We start from the raw sequence: 16,916 nt of genomic DNA, 5'->3' as shown, positions 1-16,916 counted from the left end.
CACACACGCTACTCAGTTAAACTCTGAGCCAGTAGTAGTTAGCAAAAAAAAAAAAAAAAAAAAAGACAGTGTCAGAATGTCACACACATTAGTTCACTTATTTTTGCTTGAAAAATTACCCCTGGATTATACTTTGCAGTGCTTGCCAAATCAGAGCCTCAAATAATCCCCATTTTTTTAAAGGCTTATCCATCCCTCCTAAACAATTTCAATTACACTCAAAATGTAAATACTATTACTGCTCTCTTGCTCTTTTGATTACGATGACTCTTTAGTCAGCTAACATTGTTATATTAAGTTCTCTTACCAAACTTTCATATACCATTGTATATACACAAAATGTACAATATTCATAATTTAAAAATGACTGATTATACATATTATTTCAAATCAAACATTAACAGAATATAAATTTCATAATCTATTAGTTTCCTGCAACCATTCTGGACCAGAAATAGTTAAAAGTTAAATCTTTCTTTTAATCAACTTTAATTTGATCAACTATAAATAAACCTTTAAAGAGTGATTTTAAAAGAGTAAAAGTTTGTAAGTCAATAGATATAAAATTAAAATTGGAAATTTGAAGATTAATATTTACAGCTCGTGCTTAAAAACTTTAAACTGGATAGTTTTTCCCTTTTGGAACATATTGAACTTTTTAAAGCTTCCTTAGATTCTATCTTTGAATATAAGACTTTAAGTCTATTTGCAAGTAAGTTTCTTAGAGCACATGAGTCTGAACAGATCTCTCACACCTTGTGTATTACACCATGTATATGAGATTGTACAAGTCTGCTCGTCATCCAGTGCAGTAAGTGTAATTGTGCATGAAGTTAAAATAATTTAAAACATTCTCAGAGCGTACAGTAAAAAGGTAGCTCTCATTGTCTAAATATCATTACTTCCTGCCTATTTCTAACCACAACTTCAGTCAGTGTTAGCTGAGATTCATGTCAAACAAAAATGTTTACCAGGTTCATCTATGGTAATTACTTGAAGATTTACTTATCACCCCAATAGAGCTAATCTTTTGTCTGCTTCCTGATTTGGGGCTACAAATGACCTTGGACATCACTTTAACACAAACTGATCTGTCAATCTGGATTGATCATTTAAACCTGATATGATTTGGGTTCATATATTTCATGCTGACTTAAAATTACCCAATGATAATTCAGAATAGAGCTTTGTGCCTGTTCCCTTGACATGGTCAGTAACATGAAATGTTCAAAATACTCAATTTGTGCACCCTGAGTTTCTAATGGTGCCCTCATGTGGATAAATGAAAAATATTTAAACTTACTGACTTCTTAAACTTTTGTCTGGACTTGAAATTATGATCCTTTTTTCCTTATAATGAAATAGACTGTCTCTCTTTCCACTAACATCTCCAAGGATTAGACAGGACAGGACTGGCACATGTATCTAGATTCAACAGTGTCCCTTTGTCATTTTTTAATGTTCTATCTAATCATATCTACAATCATGAGATTTCCTCTTAGGAAGTAACTTAAGCAGTGGCATATTGTAAACCTTTAATAACTGGTTTTCCGGGTAGGGTTGGGGGAAGGTAGTGGTTACTATTTTCCATGGTGGTTCTCACTGGCTTCAGTACACCACTGCATTTTAGTGACCACATAACAGGTTTTATTTCAGTGTTTTAACAGAAACTCCTGACTAGCTTTTTGATTTTATCAATTGTTCAGTCTTCTGGTATAAAATATAGCCTCTATTGAGTATTATGTCCAATAATTGTATATAGCTTTAGATTTTGGAAGAAAGAATACTTCATATAAATTATATTGGGGCATTCTTAAAGCCATTTCAAGTATTTAAAAAAAAATCACCAAATCAATCGAATGTTTTGATATGTTACACATAAAATAACAAGTGGATATACTCAAGAATTTAAAAATTTTGAGCCTTTCTCCACTCTATTACTGGAAATTTAAAATTAAAAAAATACTATAAAAGGAGAGAAAGTGAAGTGAATGATATAATGTTCCTTTTCTAAAATACATGCAAAGTCCCATTTAGTAATATGTGCCTCAACCAGCAGTTTTGACAACATAGTACATTTGGATTATTTTATCTTCTGGCAGACAAGAGGATCATTACAAAACTGTTTGCACCTTGCTGATTTAACACTTATATAATTCCTGTACCACACTCTGATTTTATTGAACTAGGTAAGTGTACTATACTTTTTATTTGAAAAACATACATATGTCACTATAAATCATGAACAGACTCTCCTACTGTTATAAAATTATTTTTTCATATATATATATTAATACAGCAAGGAGCATCTCTATGAAGTCATAAACAATGCCTACAAAACTTTATTTAAATGAAAGGACTGTTTGCAGAGAAATTTATTGAGTTATTTATTTTGATGAAGCTGAAGGCCACTGTCACATATTTCATTTCTAAATGTGGGCTGCAAGTTTACAGAATCCTACATGGTTTCTCCTTGTGGAATCAAAATAGTGATATTTTGGATTCAGTGTCTGTCTTTCAGAACAAAGCACTTGTCCACCGTCATTTATTATGAACCCAACAAATTCTTTTGTAAAAGGAAAAATAAATCCATTCCTACTTGAATATATGCATATTAAATCAGTATTAATCTAGGAAAAATGATAGGTAGAAATGTTAGTCATAAATTTCTCTCTTCCAAGTAGCCCATCTCAAATTCAAAGCAGGTGGTTGCTTGAATCGCCATTCTCATTTCAACATAGCTGAACCCATAGAGAAATTAGACATCATTTGCTTATTTCCTGAAGAACAGATTTGCATCAGAATTTAAAGGTGGGCCTTGAAGTATATGACATTAATATATTTAGATATTTTTAAAAAGTCTTTTACTTAGTATGTTCACAGCCAAAAGAGGGTGTGGAAAAAAATTCTCAAGTCTTTGGAGTATATAGAACTTGTGACCTTGAAAAATAAATTTGACATAAAGGAAATTTCAATTCTCTCCAAAATCTTCTTTCTAAAATACAAATATTTTATTCCAACGTTAGCACATTTTAATGGCTCTGCCGAGCATCCCGTCCCCCTATCCCCGTGGCTGCGTGCGCCACAGGGCTTGACGGTGTCTCTGTTTTCCTCCATTTCCAAGCTTCATTCCTTCCACATAACTCAGATGGGAGAAAAATCAGCACGTTCTGACCAGCTTAACACTGCCAGGCAGTAAGATGGACCTGAATTTAGTGGAGATTGGAGCTCCCAAAGGAATATAACACCATGTGTCAAATAAAAAAGCAAAGATATTCTCCTGTACAAATCAGAAGATAATAAAAATCAAGGAATAGAAAGCAACTCTTCCCATACCTACAACAAGCATCTCAAAATGACTGTGAACTTGAGAATGATTTACCTTTTTTCTTGTTTGTAATGCTTTGTAACTGATTTGCTGAAGAAAGGTTTTAGGTTGCCTTAAAGCAAATTTTATTGGCTTGTCTTGGCAGGGGGTATTTTTGGGGAAGATTTTCTAAGAATTGATATACTGCTAAATAAAATATATTTGCTAACCAACAGCAATAAAATCCTGCTGAATTCTATCTAGCAAGCTTAAAAAAGTCACTGTAAATTAAATTTGTTCCTAGTTTTGATGGGCGAGAAGGGAAGACCCATCAATGGCAGGTGGCGTTTCTAGTCCTCTCCCTTGGCAATGCCGAGAAGGGATGTGTGCACAGGGCCCCTGGCTCACTGGTGCCACAGGCTCTACTCGCTCACAGAGGTTAGGTGCCTTTGCAGGTATCTGAGAGTTGCTATCTATTCACAAACCACTGAGTATTTCTTTTTATCAAAAAGCCTCCAAATGCTTCAGAGTCTGTGGTCAGTGCAATCCCTTGAACAAGTCTAACAAAGAGAACGCTTCACCCATCAGAAACCTACACAAGTAAAAATGGAGCCATATTTATCACCATTTTCTCTAGCAAGTGGAGTTCTGGTTGTTTTCCGTATGCAGTGAATTTGTTTTTGTTTGGACTTTGTTGTCAGTACATTTCAAATGGAGGTTCGGGGCTATGAGTACAAACTCTCCTGGCCGGTTCCATACATGTCTGCGAGTCGTTTAAAGCGGGGTCCCCAGTCACTCAAGTAGTCGTAATTCTGATCAGAGTTTGAGCTGATAGAATCTAGGGAGCTGAGGGACTCGGCTACGGAGCCGTTTCCTTCAAAAGCGTATGTCTGCAAGGAGTCATAAGGGGGGGCGCCGGGGTCGACATCAGCTTCTTTCAGTCTCTCCCAAATAAATTCCCTAAAGATGACATTATCTGGGATGCTTTTGAAAGTGGGTCGACTCAAGAACTGAATTTCTGGAGTCACATCCCTCCTGGACTTGGTGTCTCTGATGACATTGAGATTGCGCAGCGCGGCCATGTCAAAGGCTTCCGTGTCTTCCTCTCCCCCGCCCTCGTCATCGTATCTGACGATATTTTCTCTGATGTCTCTCTCTTCGTCAAAAATGAGTGGCTCTTTTTTCCGTCTTCTCATGGTGACGATCAGGAGAACCAGCACTGAAACAGCAAAGGGAAAGTTTCAGCAAACACACGGCCACTGGCGCTCATCGTGGTGACATTCACCCAGTGTGCTGAGTCCTAGATCTGCCTTCTAAGGGGACAGATACTGGCCTGCCCTCCACATGGGAATCCACGGCAGCAAGTGTGCTGAGATGCCTTTAAAGTGGAACACTTTTATCTATCAAGAAACCCTTTTCCACACCGTTTCAGAATCGATGCCTCTTTCTTCACATAACCTCCCAAGTGTGGGCTAGTGCAAGCTGAAGGGGTCAGTTCAGGACAAACGCTATAATATTCAAGCCAGGAAACACATAGATTTTTTTTAACTCCTTGGTTAGGCAAAGTGACAGTTCATAAATATCTTGGCTCTAATTGAACACGTGAAGCTTCAAAAAGAATTTGATGACAGCATTTGGTCAGGTTGTTTGGAGAAAATCTTAGCACTTGTCTGAAACCCAGGATTTTAGACCATAAGCAAAGATGAAAAACTTCTCTACAATAATCACAGCCCATTCTCAGGACAAAACACTGAGCTTCATCTTTACACATTATACCTAGAGAGGGAATACAGGTTGTGAGATCTTCAACATTAGCCAAAGCTAGATTTAGGAAATTAATCATCCCTTTTGCATTAAGAATTTTCTTCCTATAGCAAAACAGTTAAAAGGAAAGCACAGGATCACATTTATTATTATTTGGGTTTAAACAAAATGAACATATACGATGATAATACTATGAGTAGCTGGATGCTAGCTGAACTGCCAACATACCATTTTATCTTTAAAATACTTTTTAAACAATTTTTTTATATCAGCCTATTTTTTTTTCTTTTCTGGAAGGTCTGAAGATTCTAAATATGCACTAAATATACTGTTATTTGGGGCCTATTACTCTCAGCATATGTTTAAAAAGAAGCCTGAAATGCGTCTATTGAAAGATCATACAAGCTTTTACACAGCATTAAGAATACATTGAAAACTAAAACATAAATAATGTTCCATTTTTTTTGAGGGTTTTCATCATAAATGGATGTTGAATCTTATCAAAGCCTTTCTCAGCATCTATTGATGTGATCATATGGTTTTTAGTCTTTGTTTTTGTTGATGTGATGAATCACATTGACTGATTTTCAGATGCTTAACCTCCCTTGGACCTCTGGTCTGAACCCCACTTGATCATGTGTATGGTCCTTTCAAAGCATTTGTTGGATTCGGTTTGCTAAGATTTTTATTGAGGTTTTTTGCATCTGTGTCCATGAAGGAAATCTGTCTATAGTTTTCTTTCTGTGTGTTGTCTATTTGATTTTGGTATGAGGGTAGTGTTGGCCTTATAAAATGTGTTTGGAAGTCCGCTCTCTATTTTCTCAGTTTGGGCAGGGTTAAGTACTCAGTTGTGAAGCCAATTTGGTGGTAGCTATACAACTGTGATGATATCTGATGGTTTGTGTGGGCAGGAGGAGTGTCCAAATGTTACCTCAATTAAAAAAAAAAAACTAAAATATAAAAGTCTTCTGAGTTTTAGTAAACTAAACAGAAAGAAATATTCAGAATATATATCATGAATAATATATAGAAGCCTATTCTCTTTTTTGCTCCTATTTACCACATTTGAATGTTCTCAACTGGTTTCACTGAAAGGGTAGATATTTAGCTCAGGAGCTAATATTTATATATTGTCCATTTCTCATTCTCTGGTTAAGGAATCTGATGCCATCCGTCTCTGCTAAGTAGATCTCCAATTTTTGCCATTCCTATCCTCTGAGAATAAAGCATTACTATCATTCCAGAGACTTTGATTTTCAAAATCCTGTGTCAGAATATTACAAGAGAAAAGCCCTATCCGTTGTAACATTCTGGCATGGACCTTGAAAACAGATGATAACTTGGGTATCAAGAAGGACTTCCATGAAAGGATACCCTTCCCATGTTAGCTGTGTTATCCTGGGCAAACAACTTCATCCAACCATCTGAGCTAGCTACATGTAATAACAACAGCCACCTCCAACATTCATAAGGTGGACTAAAGAGACTGGAGAATAACGTAAGAGTTAGCAGAGTGCCAGGCATTGTGTACGCAAACTGAAAATTTTTCATCGTTCCTCTCTATCCTATCAAGAATATTAACATCATGGACACAGCAAATGAAGACATTATTTCTCCTTGGACCAAGGTTAGTTAACAAGTGAAGTGGAAGATGTTCCAAATATAAGGCAAGGCACAGGCACCACATGTTAAATGGAGGAGGTAAGGGGAGAATGGACTACACACCACACATTTCATTTGACCTGCACGGCAGTCCTGAGGGAGGGAGCTTTCCACATGAGGACTGTCTTAGTCACCGGAAACAACCTGGCTTTGGTCAACACAATAAAATGCAACAGTGAGGTGTGCTCCCCTTTCACCTGCCTCCAGAGCCTTTGCTTTGAACTTCGTGAATCCAGAGACACTGATTAAGAGACAGCTGCTTGCTCAGAGAATGACACACCAGTAAGTTTTGAGGTGTGAATGAAGAAAGTAAACTTTTTACATAGCTCCCCCAAAATAAAATTAATTACAACAAAAAGTTAAGTGGGACCAAACGAGACTAAATTAAGGTGTCAAACAGTGAGACAGAATAGAGTTAAGTGCCAGAGAGAATACTGATGGGTGGACAGGTGGGGGCGGCTGCAGGTGAAATTAGATCTGCTACATATACAGGAAAGCAAAATGGAGAGGGAACCGACTTCCATCGGGAGCACAATGTATGGGCATAGAGTGAATGAGGCTCTGAAAAGGATAAAATTATGTAATAACTAGTTACACTTTAAGTAAAAACTTCAAAAAAAATGTAACTGAGGGTAACCATCACTGAGAGGTGAGAGATTAATTACTAGCATGTTTTTGAGAAATCTATGTTGTGATAAAGTACTTCGCCATGTCAACAGTCATAGAAAATCATACGAGAGGGCCCATCCATTTACGCTCAAACTCTGAGGGCAACTTATGCACAGATAAGTATAGCACAAATCGTGATGCAGTTCACTAAAGAAGGTAAATTAATTTACCTTACATTAATCAGTGCTGTTCTGGCCTGTGTACTTCTTTGCACCAAACTTTCAAAAATTAGAGAAATGAACAGGAGAAAAATAATAAGGAAATATAAAACACAGCACAGTGAACAGGCCTCTGTTACTCAGCTTCACTGAGGTCCAGGGCAGATGCGCGTCCAGATGTTCACACTGGAACACGGTTTATACTAACTCACCCAGGAAGTGCTTAGGAAGTCCTCCAGACAACTCCCTGGAGGCCACAGCACTACAGGCCCTGGCAATGAAGAGGACCCCCAACAGCCCTGCACGAGAAGCGCCTGTGTGCAGTGTCTCACTGTCCTCCTCAGGCCCCTCCTCTGGAATTTCTATGCTTGCAAATGCCCCAAATCTGCTATCCAGTATTGGCACCTAGAACGAGGAGAATTCTGCAGGTGTGATGGTCAGAAGATGGCAGCACTGCCACTGAGGCCCCGGCTGTTAAAGGGGGATAGTTCCCTTCGTGTGCAGGTTTAGCACATTCCAAACTCCGAGTCTGCAGTTCACTGAAAAACCACTCAGTCATGTGAAGTACCATCCTGTTAGTGCTTTTTCCATCCTAAAATTCTGTGAAAGGTCTTTGTTTTAAATCAAATTCTAAGACTTCACACATACACACACCCCTGTTAATATCGCTGCCTTGAAGAGGGCCAGGAGGGATGTTGTTTCGCTCACAAGAGGAACAACTGTTCTAGACAGAGACAACACTGAGGAATCCCGGAGACCACAGAGACTGAACCTGCAAGGATTCTGGGGGGACCCATGCACGTGGTGGTGGAAGGTAGGTGGCGAGGAACGTGGGGAAGGAGATGACAGGACTAGCCGGAGAGGAGAGAGGTGGCACAGAAGACAAAACCTCAACACCAAGTGGAGGAACTGAGGTGCCCACATGGGCTGGGACCCAGCAAGCAGGACAGCAGGGAAGGCACTCTGTCCTACACCCCATGCAGCCCTCAGCATCTGCACTGGGGTCTGGGCGTGACAGCAGCAGGCAGGTCACTGCAGCCCTGGGGCCATGGACACACAGCAGGCTCCCTAGGGGAAGAGCAAAGTAGACAGTCCCTGGCTTGTACCCTCTCTTGAGTACAGCCCCTGTCTGGCACAACACCCATTGCTCAACCCTACCCTTGAGGTTGAGGCAAGCAAAGATGGTTTAAGACATTTTGGCTAAAGAGCATTGGGGCCAATGGATCCCCACTGCACAACTCGGTTGCCCACAGCATTGTGGGAAGCTTGGACCATTGGTGCTCACCTGCTGCCCCTCACCAGTACCAGTGACTCACCTGTATAGGTGCAGAGCATCAATCTATCAGGCAAAAGACACCTAAAGATCTTGGCTAAAAAAAGTTACTATAAAGTCAATTTGTCAAGACAAGACAAGGAAACTCCTTACTACACCGCATAAAAACTAACAATGAAGAGACGAGTGTTTTGCTTCTGCATCACCAGTGTGTTTTGCTGAGAGAAGTCTCAGTCCAGCAGAACTCTGGAAATTGCCTAGTGAGCTTAAGGTAAGAGGTACAGCCATGCTTGTTGGATTTAGAAATACAACGATGATCAAAAACATGCATTCAGTAAGGAGAGAGAAAATAAGATCACTACTAAGACAATAATGGATCTAAAAAATACAGTAGGTGTTTCCAAACTTAACTAATGCAAGTTAATGTAGAGGATCAGCAAACTTGAAAGCACAGAGGCAGGGCATGCAAACGGGACGATAGGGGGGAAAAAAAAAAAACCTTTTAAGAGCAGTTTTGCGATAACCTACAAAATATCATCCATACTATGGGGGCCCCAGAAGAAAGAGAAATGCCTAGAAAATGTATTTAAGTAAATACTACCTTAATCTGTGAGATGAAGCAGAAACCCAGATCCAAGAGGTCCCCTCGTACTGACAGTGATACACCCTGGCATATCATAATTAAACTTGAAAGCTCATAACAAAAGAACACCAAGCATCCAGAGTAAGAGTAACCTGAGAAGGGAGCATCATGAAATATTTTCAGAGCAAAGATTTCCAACCTAGGCTAAGCAGGGTGCGAGCTCAGGCTAGCTAAGCTAGAGTAAGGCAAGGCTAGGAATTGCAAGAGCTCTGGCAGGCTGGGATGGAACTGGACTTTTAGTGAACATGTGTACAAACCTGACACCTCCAAAATGTCATTACACAATATTATTTCAGTACAATTTTAAATAAGTTAACTGACTACTTAGAGCCTCCAATTTTAGTGTAAGTACTATTAAGCAGTGGTTTTATTCCATGCAGCTGTAGCTTAAGCACAACAAATTCGACTTAAAAGTAAGTATGCACTTAAGTTACTTAGTAAATATTAATTAAGTGTACAGTCAAGATTCTGTGTCCAGAGCTACAGTATCTCTGGTCACTTAGACGTCCGATATTTTGTATAAGAAAAAGGTCATTATTATCATATGCAATAAATTATATGGTAGGAGAATATTTTGGGAAGGTATTTTCTAGATAGCATGATTACAGAAATTATCACGAGTAGGCCTTCACCAAGAAATACTTCTTCCCTATGGTCTGTGTGAAATCAGAATTTCTTACTAGTCATAAAAAATTTAAGGGGCCTCCTTGGTAGCTCAGGTGGTTGAGCACTGCACTGTGAAGCTGTCCACAGCCTCTGCAGTGCCAGGCTGCAAAGCAACCCACATGGCATAGCAGACCTCTCCTGTCCCGCCTGCTGCTCCCCTCAGCAGTTTATTTCAGTCAGTCTGCCTGTTCTGTTCCCTGCTCTGTCTCTGGTGAATCCTCTCACCCTCCTGCGCTTCTGACTGTACCCAGTGCTTGCATAAATAAATAATTAAATCTTTAAAAAAAAAAAAGATAAAAAAAATTATTTAAATCTTCACTATCAAACTTGGTAGCCACCAGCTGCATGTGAACCATGTACTGGGCATTTGAAAAGTGCTATTTTGAATTTAGATGTGCTCTAAGTTTAAAATATGTGTTATTCAAGACAATCATTAATTAAAAAGTAATTTGATTACATATTGAAATAACTTATACTTTTTAAAAAAGGTATTACTTGCATTTAATTCACATGTTTCCCTCTACTTTTGCTAATAAGACTATTAAAATCATATGTGGCTCCCATTTGTTTAAATATGCTTCTTTTGGACAGCTGATCTAAACAAGATTCAGAAACGCTAGAAAAAATTTAATTGCCTATGGTTTTGAGGCATAATGACTGTAAAATTTTATTCCCAAATGACAGCTATTACAATTATTACTGTAATTAAAATATGACCTATTATACATGAAAAATCTGCTAGCAAAATCTGTTTACGAGTTCAGTAATTTATTATAAATAGTTATCCATATCAATTTGCAAGAACTTAGCCTTCAATAACTATTTTCTAACTCTTCACTGTTCTTTGAACCTATTGATTTGCATAAATATTACTAAAAATCTGTCACATTTTCTCTACTTGGCAGTAATTAAGTTTCACTAATTTTCTTTTAATCTAGAATTTGGGCGACTTAAGAACAGAAACAACCATGACAGAGAAACATTAAGTCCTTCCAGGGTCAATTTCAAGCCCAGACAAAACTTCTCGACAGCACTGCCCATCGGCACTCATCAAGCAAGAGGTCGGTCACTCGGTGGCAGCTGCTTCCTGCTACGTCCTTGTCTGTCTTCATCAACAGTTAATTTTACAAAAAAAAAAAAAAAAAAACATAAAAATACTCTACTTCATATTTCCATATTCTCAATCGTGATGGTTCTTGGAATTTTCCATTTTGTTCCCCTAAAGTTACCAGTGACTTCACATTTTCCAGATTCAATGGGTTCTTTTCAGCCCTGTTGTTTTCATAGTGAATCTATCATATCTGACATAGACCTTCAACACCATATGGCTTTCTTGAACTAATTCAAGGATATTATGGGGATTCTTGCAACCAGTTAAGAAAAATGTTTAAATCTCTCAAGTCATGGTTGATTTAGTGGCTGCTCTTCTGACTTCTTCCCTTTTCATCTAACACCTTTTGAGGTAAGCTGGATGAACCCCAAGAACTGTACTGCTTATAAAGGACAATTGTTGAGGACTCAAACACTGAAATCTACCCTCAGTCTCCCTGGATAACCAGACCATATTTAGAAAAGCCTACTCACATAATAATTCTCTTCAGAAAGTTCCTGCAAGGTAATCCTGCTATTGTTATCGAGGAGGGACAACATCTTGAAGTCTACACAGCCAGTGAGCAGTAAGGCAAGGATTCAAAGTAAATGAGCATCTGAAATAGGCAAAGAAGGTCTAGGGAAGGGATTTGGTCACATTCCAGGGGTTCCAGCACAATAAAGATTATGCACATCATAGACTATAGAAAGGAATGATCATTGTTATATAATTTTTACCATTATCACTTTTATTACTTCTGCTCCCTACCCAAATACATCACACTCACGCAGCACTCAGAATTGCCAGATTTAACTTGCTCACTTTCCTCTAGTCTGTGCTCTTTTCTCAGCTTTAACACCCAAACCAAGTACTTCCAGGCTAGTCTTGACTCCAATTTCTGCACTTCCACCTTCAACTTATGCCAATATCCCCCATCTACCAAATTCTACACTGGACCCCCTGGTATGTGACTTAAATCCCTTACCCAGACCTTTTTTGCCTGTTTCAGATACTCATGTCCTTTGAATCCTTGCTTTACCATTTTCTGGCTGTGTAGACTTATGAAGGAGGATGTAAAATATCTTGCTTAACAGCAGTACTTACTTTGTAGGAACTCTATGAAGAGTAAATGAGTTTATATTCATAAAGTGCTTATCTACCACCACACAAAGTAGTTACTATGTGGCCTGGTTAAATAAGTTATACACTATGAAAGTCTCTAAGAGAGTCAGCTCCTATTCCTTCAGGCTATGAAAATTTGAGTCATACAACTGATGCAGAGATATAAACTTACCAAGCACACACATGTTATTTTGATAGATTGCTGTTAATTTGCTTGATTTCTATCCTATTTATTGGGTGGTAGAATAATGGAGAGACTGCACCTATCCTTGGGGGGTTTGAAATATGTGACAAAGGTAGTACAATGAACAGTTGAGTGCGATGAATAATATCCAGAGATTCATCCCAAAATACTTTTCCTCCTACTCCCCTAAACTAGGTTCTGAGAATATAGCGGTTTTAAAGAGTGATTCAAATCACCATCTCAAGTGCTTATAGATTTGGGCAAAGGAAATCTATATTTACGAACTGTGACAAGGGCCACAAAGGAAATAGCCAGGTTTCATGATAAAGACACACGGGTGTGTGCCCCGCCCCCGCCAGTTGACTCAGTGCATGAAGACATTTCCTCTGAGAATATCCAAACTTCCAGAAGCAGCTGAGACAGAGAGAGAAGCCACCCCCAGATACGGAGTTCAGCAAAGGTTTAGGGAGATGGTGGGAGGTATGGTACCTAATAGAAAGAAGGCACTTGGCTCTTCCTACCAGATGAGTGAGGGCTCAGACAGCCAGAGCCTTAGACAGAGGACCAGGCCCCAGAGCCTTCACTATTTTGTGGGCCAGGGGGAGAGGTGTTGGGATTTTGTGTACATACATTTGGTGCCTCTGAAATTTTTCAGGCAAAGAACTTATGTTCTAAAACATGAAACAATAGGAAATATAAAGGGGTACCTATGCCACTGCTGTGATCAGAGAAGGGTGTCACTGCAAGTGACATCTCAGCTAAGATCTGCAGGATGAGAAGTTAATCAGTGATACAGAGTTAGGGGTCAGATAGATGCAGATCCCCAGGAACTGAAGCCAAAATTTAAACTTGCACTTCTGAATCTACTCTACTATTTATAATCAAAAAAGGAGAAAGATTTGTGATTAAGATAAATTGGTTATCAACTCTAGCAATTTTAAACTGAAATCTAACTTGAATTTTAACAATAAATAACATATCCCCAAATCTCTACTGCAACATTTTCTCTACTTTGGCTAGATTTTAAAAACCATATATTCTGATTTTTGCCTTGAGCTCTTCTTATATAGCCCCAGGGCTATAAACCTGAAAATATAATTTAAATACCTTTAACCTTTTGTAAAGGTTGAAATTCCAGAAAAAAAATAGATAGGCTTGATCTCAAAAAAATGTCCTAAAACTACAGAATCTCAGGACATGGGAAAATCAGAGTCCATGAAGATACTACTTATGGATAATGACAAACAGAAAATCAAATGTTCTCATCCATTAATGAGTACATTAAAACCACTGCTGGTTCATTCAGCACGCAGGTGTGGCAAGCCTTCCCGTGTCTGATCAGCACTTTAGGAGGTGCCACGTCTATAATGATAGAACAATGCTCAGTCCCTCCCCTCAAAGGCAGGAGTCTACTGGAGGAGAGAGACAAGGAGACCAGCTACTGAAGCAGGTACGTAAGCTACGGTGATGTGCTACGGCTGTTAAAGGTGCATGGGACCTGTAGGAACAGCAACCAGCCCAGATTCAGAAGCAAAGAAGTTACCACTTGCAGATTCTCGGAGGACATGATCTGTGCAGAAGAAGCAAGCACCCAAGAAGAGGTAAGATGAAGCAGGATGATTTGAAAAACCGAGGTGCACTGTGGCAGGAGGGAGAGAGGCTGAACTGGCAGAGAGAAGTTTGGTTGTAGAAAGTCTGGTTTTAGTCTGTAGACAAACGGGGGCATGATATTCACAATCACATTTGCTTTTAAAAACCTTCCTGTCTGTGATACTGGCTGTTTGGAACTGATAGAAACAAGAGGCAACTGCTGTAATTCGGGAGAAAAAGATGGATCCAGGAAATAAACCAGGTACGGCAACAAGGGGAAATCTGGAATACAGTGCAGAATCAACAGTCCTTGGGGACTGACTGGAGTGGGAGACAGGACAGAGACAAGGGTGAATATGATTCCTAATGCCAGCAGGTTAGTCGAACAATGGCTCTGCTTTTCCAGATCTGAACCAGAGACTTAATTACAACGACAATCAACTTCCTTTTCCAAAAACGAGAATCACAGATTTTCCAGAGTATGGAGGCAGAATCATTCCACTGGAGTCTCAGGTAACCCAGAGAGAAAAACAGACTTACATGCTGTGCATATGTGCACAAAGACAACTGATACTATGTGGCTTGTACTAAAGTATCATCTCTCAAATTTAATATCACACGCCTAGGTGTGTCTGACCAAGGTTGGAAATAACTGGAAGATACTTTAGACACTGTTAGCCACAGAAGTAATACACCTTCATATATACATATATATATATATATATATATATATATATATATATGAAACTGGTTAAAGACAGTTGCCTGCACTTTCTAGTATCAAGGCTGCAACACCCAAACAGGCATTGCCTAGAGACTCAACCGTATTTCCTACTGGGAAACACACCTCCTTAGTGCCATCCAGAATGCAGCGGTGCCTGTTTTGCCATCCTGGCTCTGACTTCTTGTGTCTGTCTTCTTATTTATGGTTTTCTCAGATTACAGTGTGCATGAAAATATTTAATAATACCTGCCTTGGAAATATGTTCTGAGAGTTAAATTAGAGCATGCTTGTAAAGCACTTCGTTAATGGTTACCACTTAGTACGAACTCATTAAATGTCATTCATTTTTAGTATGCTCGCACGTGTTTGGAAGGGGAACACATCTGCTACCATCAATTAGGCACTGTCATGTACGCCTCACTATCTCGAGGCCCACGCGCTGGTGGTGACATGGAGACAAATCATGAGTGGCCACAGTAACAGGAAAGGAGGTAACAGTATTTATATTCACACTTGGGAGGTGTCGGAAAAAAGTGAAAATGCGCGTGTTAGCGCCTGACTGCCAGGAGTGGACAGTGGTGTCCACAAATGCCTTACGCAGCCAGGAGTCGGGCAAGAATACCTAACGCCAGAGGTGTCCAGGAAGCCAAGAGCTAGAGATAATACTCTAGGATTTCAATGCCTTGGACCTAAGAGTCCCAGGAAGAAAAAAAAAAAAAAAAAACTTTAGTGAATCCAGGGACAGTTTTTGGGTGTAGGTTGAAGTTTCTCTGGGTAGACTAACAGAAAATCTAGCTGTAACATTCTCTGAATAGGTGTGTGATATTTTCTGCCAAAACAAAATTTTAGCAAAACTCAAATTCTCTGATTATATCTCAACATCCACCAAAGTAAGAATGCATTATCATTCATAGAATTGGTTTTTTAAAATGCTCTCAGCCTGATTGAAAATGCGTAGTGAAATTGATGGAGTTGGTACAAAATATTTATTCAAGCACTGGAATACTAAAGATCTTGCCATGTAAGGATGAAATTTTTCCATATGAAAAATAATTGAAGGATCTAACAAGTATGACAATAACATCCCCAATTCAAGTTGTGCGTAGTGACTAAAGTAAGCCTCATATTCTAGTTTTTGGACTCTATCTTTCATTTAGAGACTTCAGGTGTAAATAAGTGAGCTCTACAAAGTGAAAGGTTGGAAGAAGAAAGGGAAATCAGTAAAGAATTCACCCATCAAGTTAGTCTTCTAACTTCAGGAAACATGAATTCAAATCTGAAGAACTACATTTGAATACAGGTTGGGTATCTTTAAAGTCTATTTCCTTTGTACTGAATTGAAAGCAGTGGTTGGGAGTAAGGAGACCTAATATCTTACCACAAAGTGGCCACTGGTTTCACGAACTCCTGAAAATCCTTGAACCACAATGCACCTATTTTCCTCTCTGCAAAGTGCAGAGATTTGGGTGGGCACCTGTTAGCATGATGTCCTCCACCTTACTGTTCTTGGAAGGTCAGCCACATGACTGGAGACTGAGCTGGCGTGCCCTGGAACACAAGCCCAGCATGCAGAGAAGCTGGCTCTGTCGGGAGCCCAACGCCCAGGTGCTAATCTGCCTTCCTCTCTCTCCCATGTCCACCACTGCAGCTTGCCTTTTTCCTGGCACTTTTTGTCTAGAAGCCCAGAAAGGTTTGAATTACCAAGCCTGTAACTAGCATCTAGAAATAGGATTCACACCTATTTGTGCACAAGAAGTCAAGTTCCATGTCAGACTCTCGTCTGCCCCACCTCTGCGGATTCAGCCTCACTGTCTCGACACCTAACCTGGGAAGGAAAACTCAGAGCCTGTGTTCATGAGACGGTCCAAGGAGTAGGCAAAGCCTGATCATCGAAAGGCCCAGGAAAGAACACAGAGAGGTGAGTCGCCGGCAGGGGAGCGGACATTTGCTGGGAGGAGCGAGCTGGGGGCAGACACCCTGGCCACAAATTGCCTTTCAGCACAATAACATGCTGTTGTATGGGTTTTTTTTTTTTGGTGGCAGGGCAGTGGGTTGAGCTCTGGC

The 16,916-nt window shown here is 39.5% G+C and overlaps 1 protein-coding gene across 1 annotated transcript in view; it reads right to left on the bottom strand.

Moving 5' to 3' along the window:
* Positions 1-4,032: 4,032 nt before the first annotated feature.
* Positions 4,033-16,916, bottom strand: part of CDH7 (cadherin 7) — a gene marked incomplete at both ends in the record, with an annotated part of 106,268 nt that continues 93,384 nt past the window's right edge. The window contains one exon of the mRNA XM_084252067.1: positions 4,033-4,526. Coding sequence (XP_084108193.1) covers positions 4,033-4,526 — 494 coding nt within the window. The remainder of the gene's footprint in view (positions 4,527-16,916) is intronic.

This window comes from Talpa europaea (assembly GCF_964194135.1).
Source record: "Talpa europaea genome assembly, chromosome: 13".
Taxonomy (NCBI): domain Eukaryota; kingdom Metazoa; phylum Chordata; class Mammalia; order Eulipotyphla; family Talpidae; genus Talpa; species Talpa europaea.
This window is presented reverse-complemented; position numbering and strand designations above follow the sequence as displayed.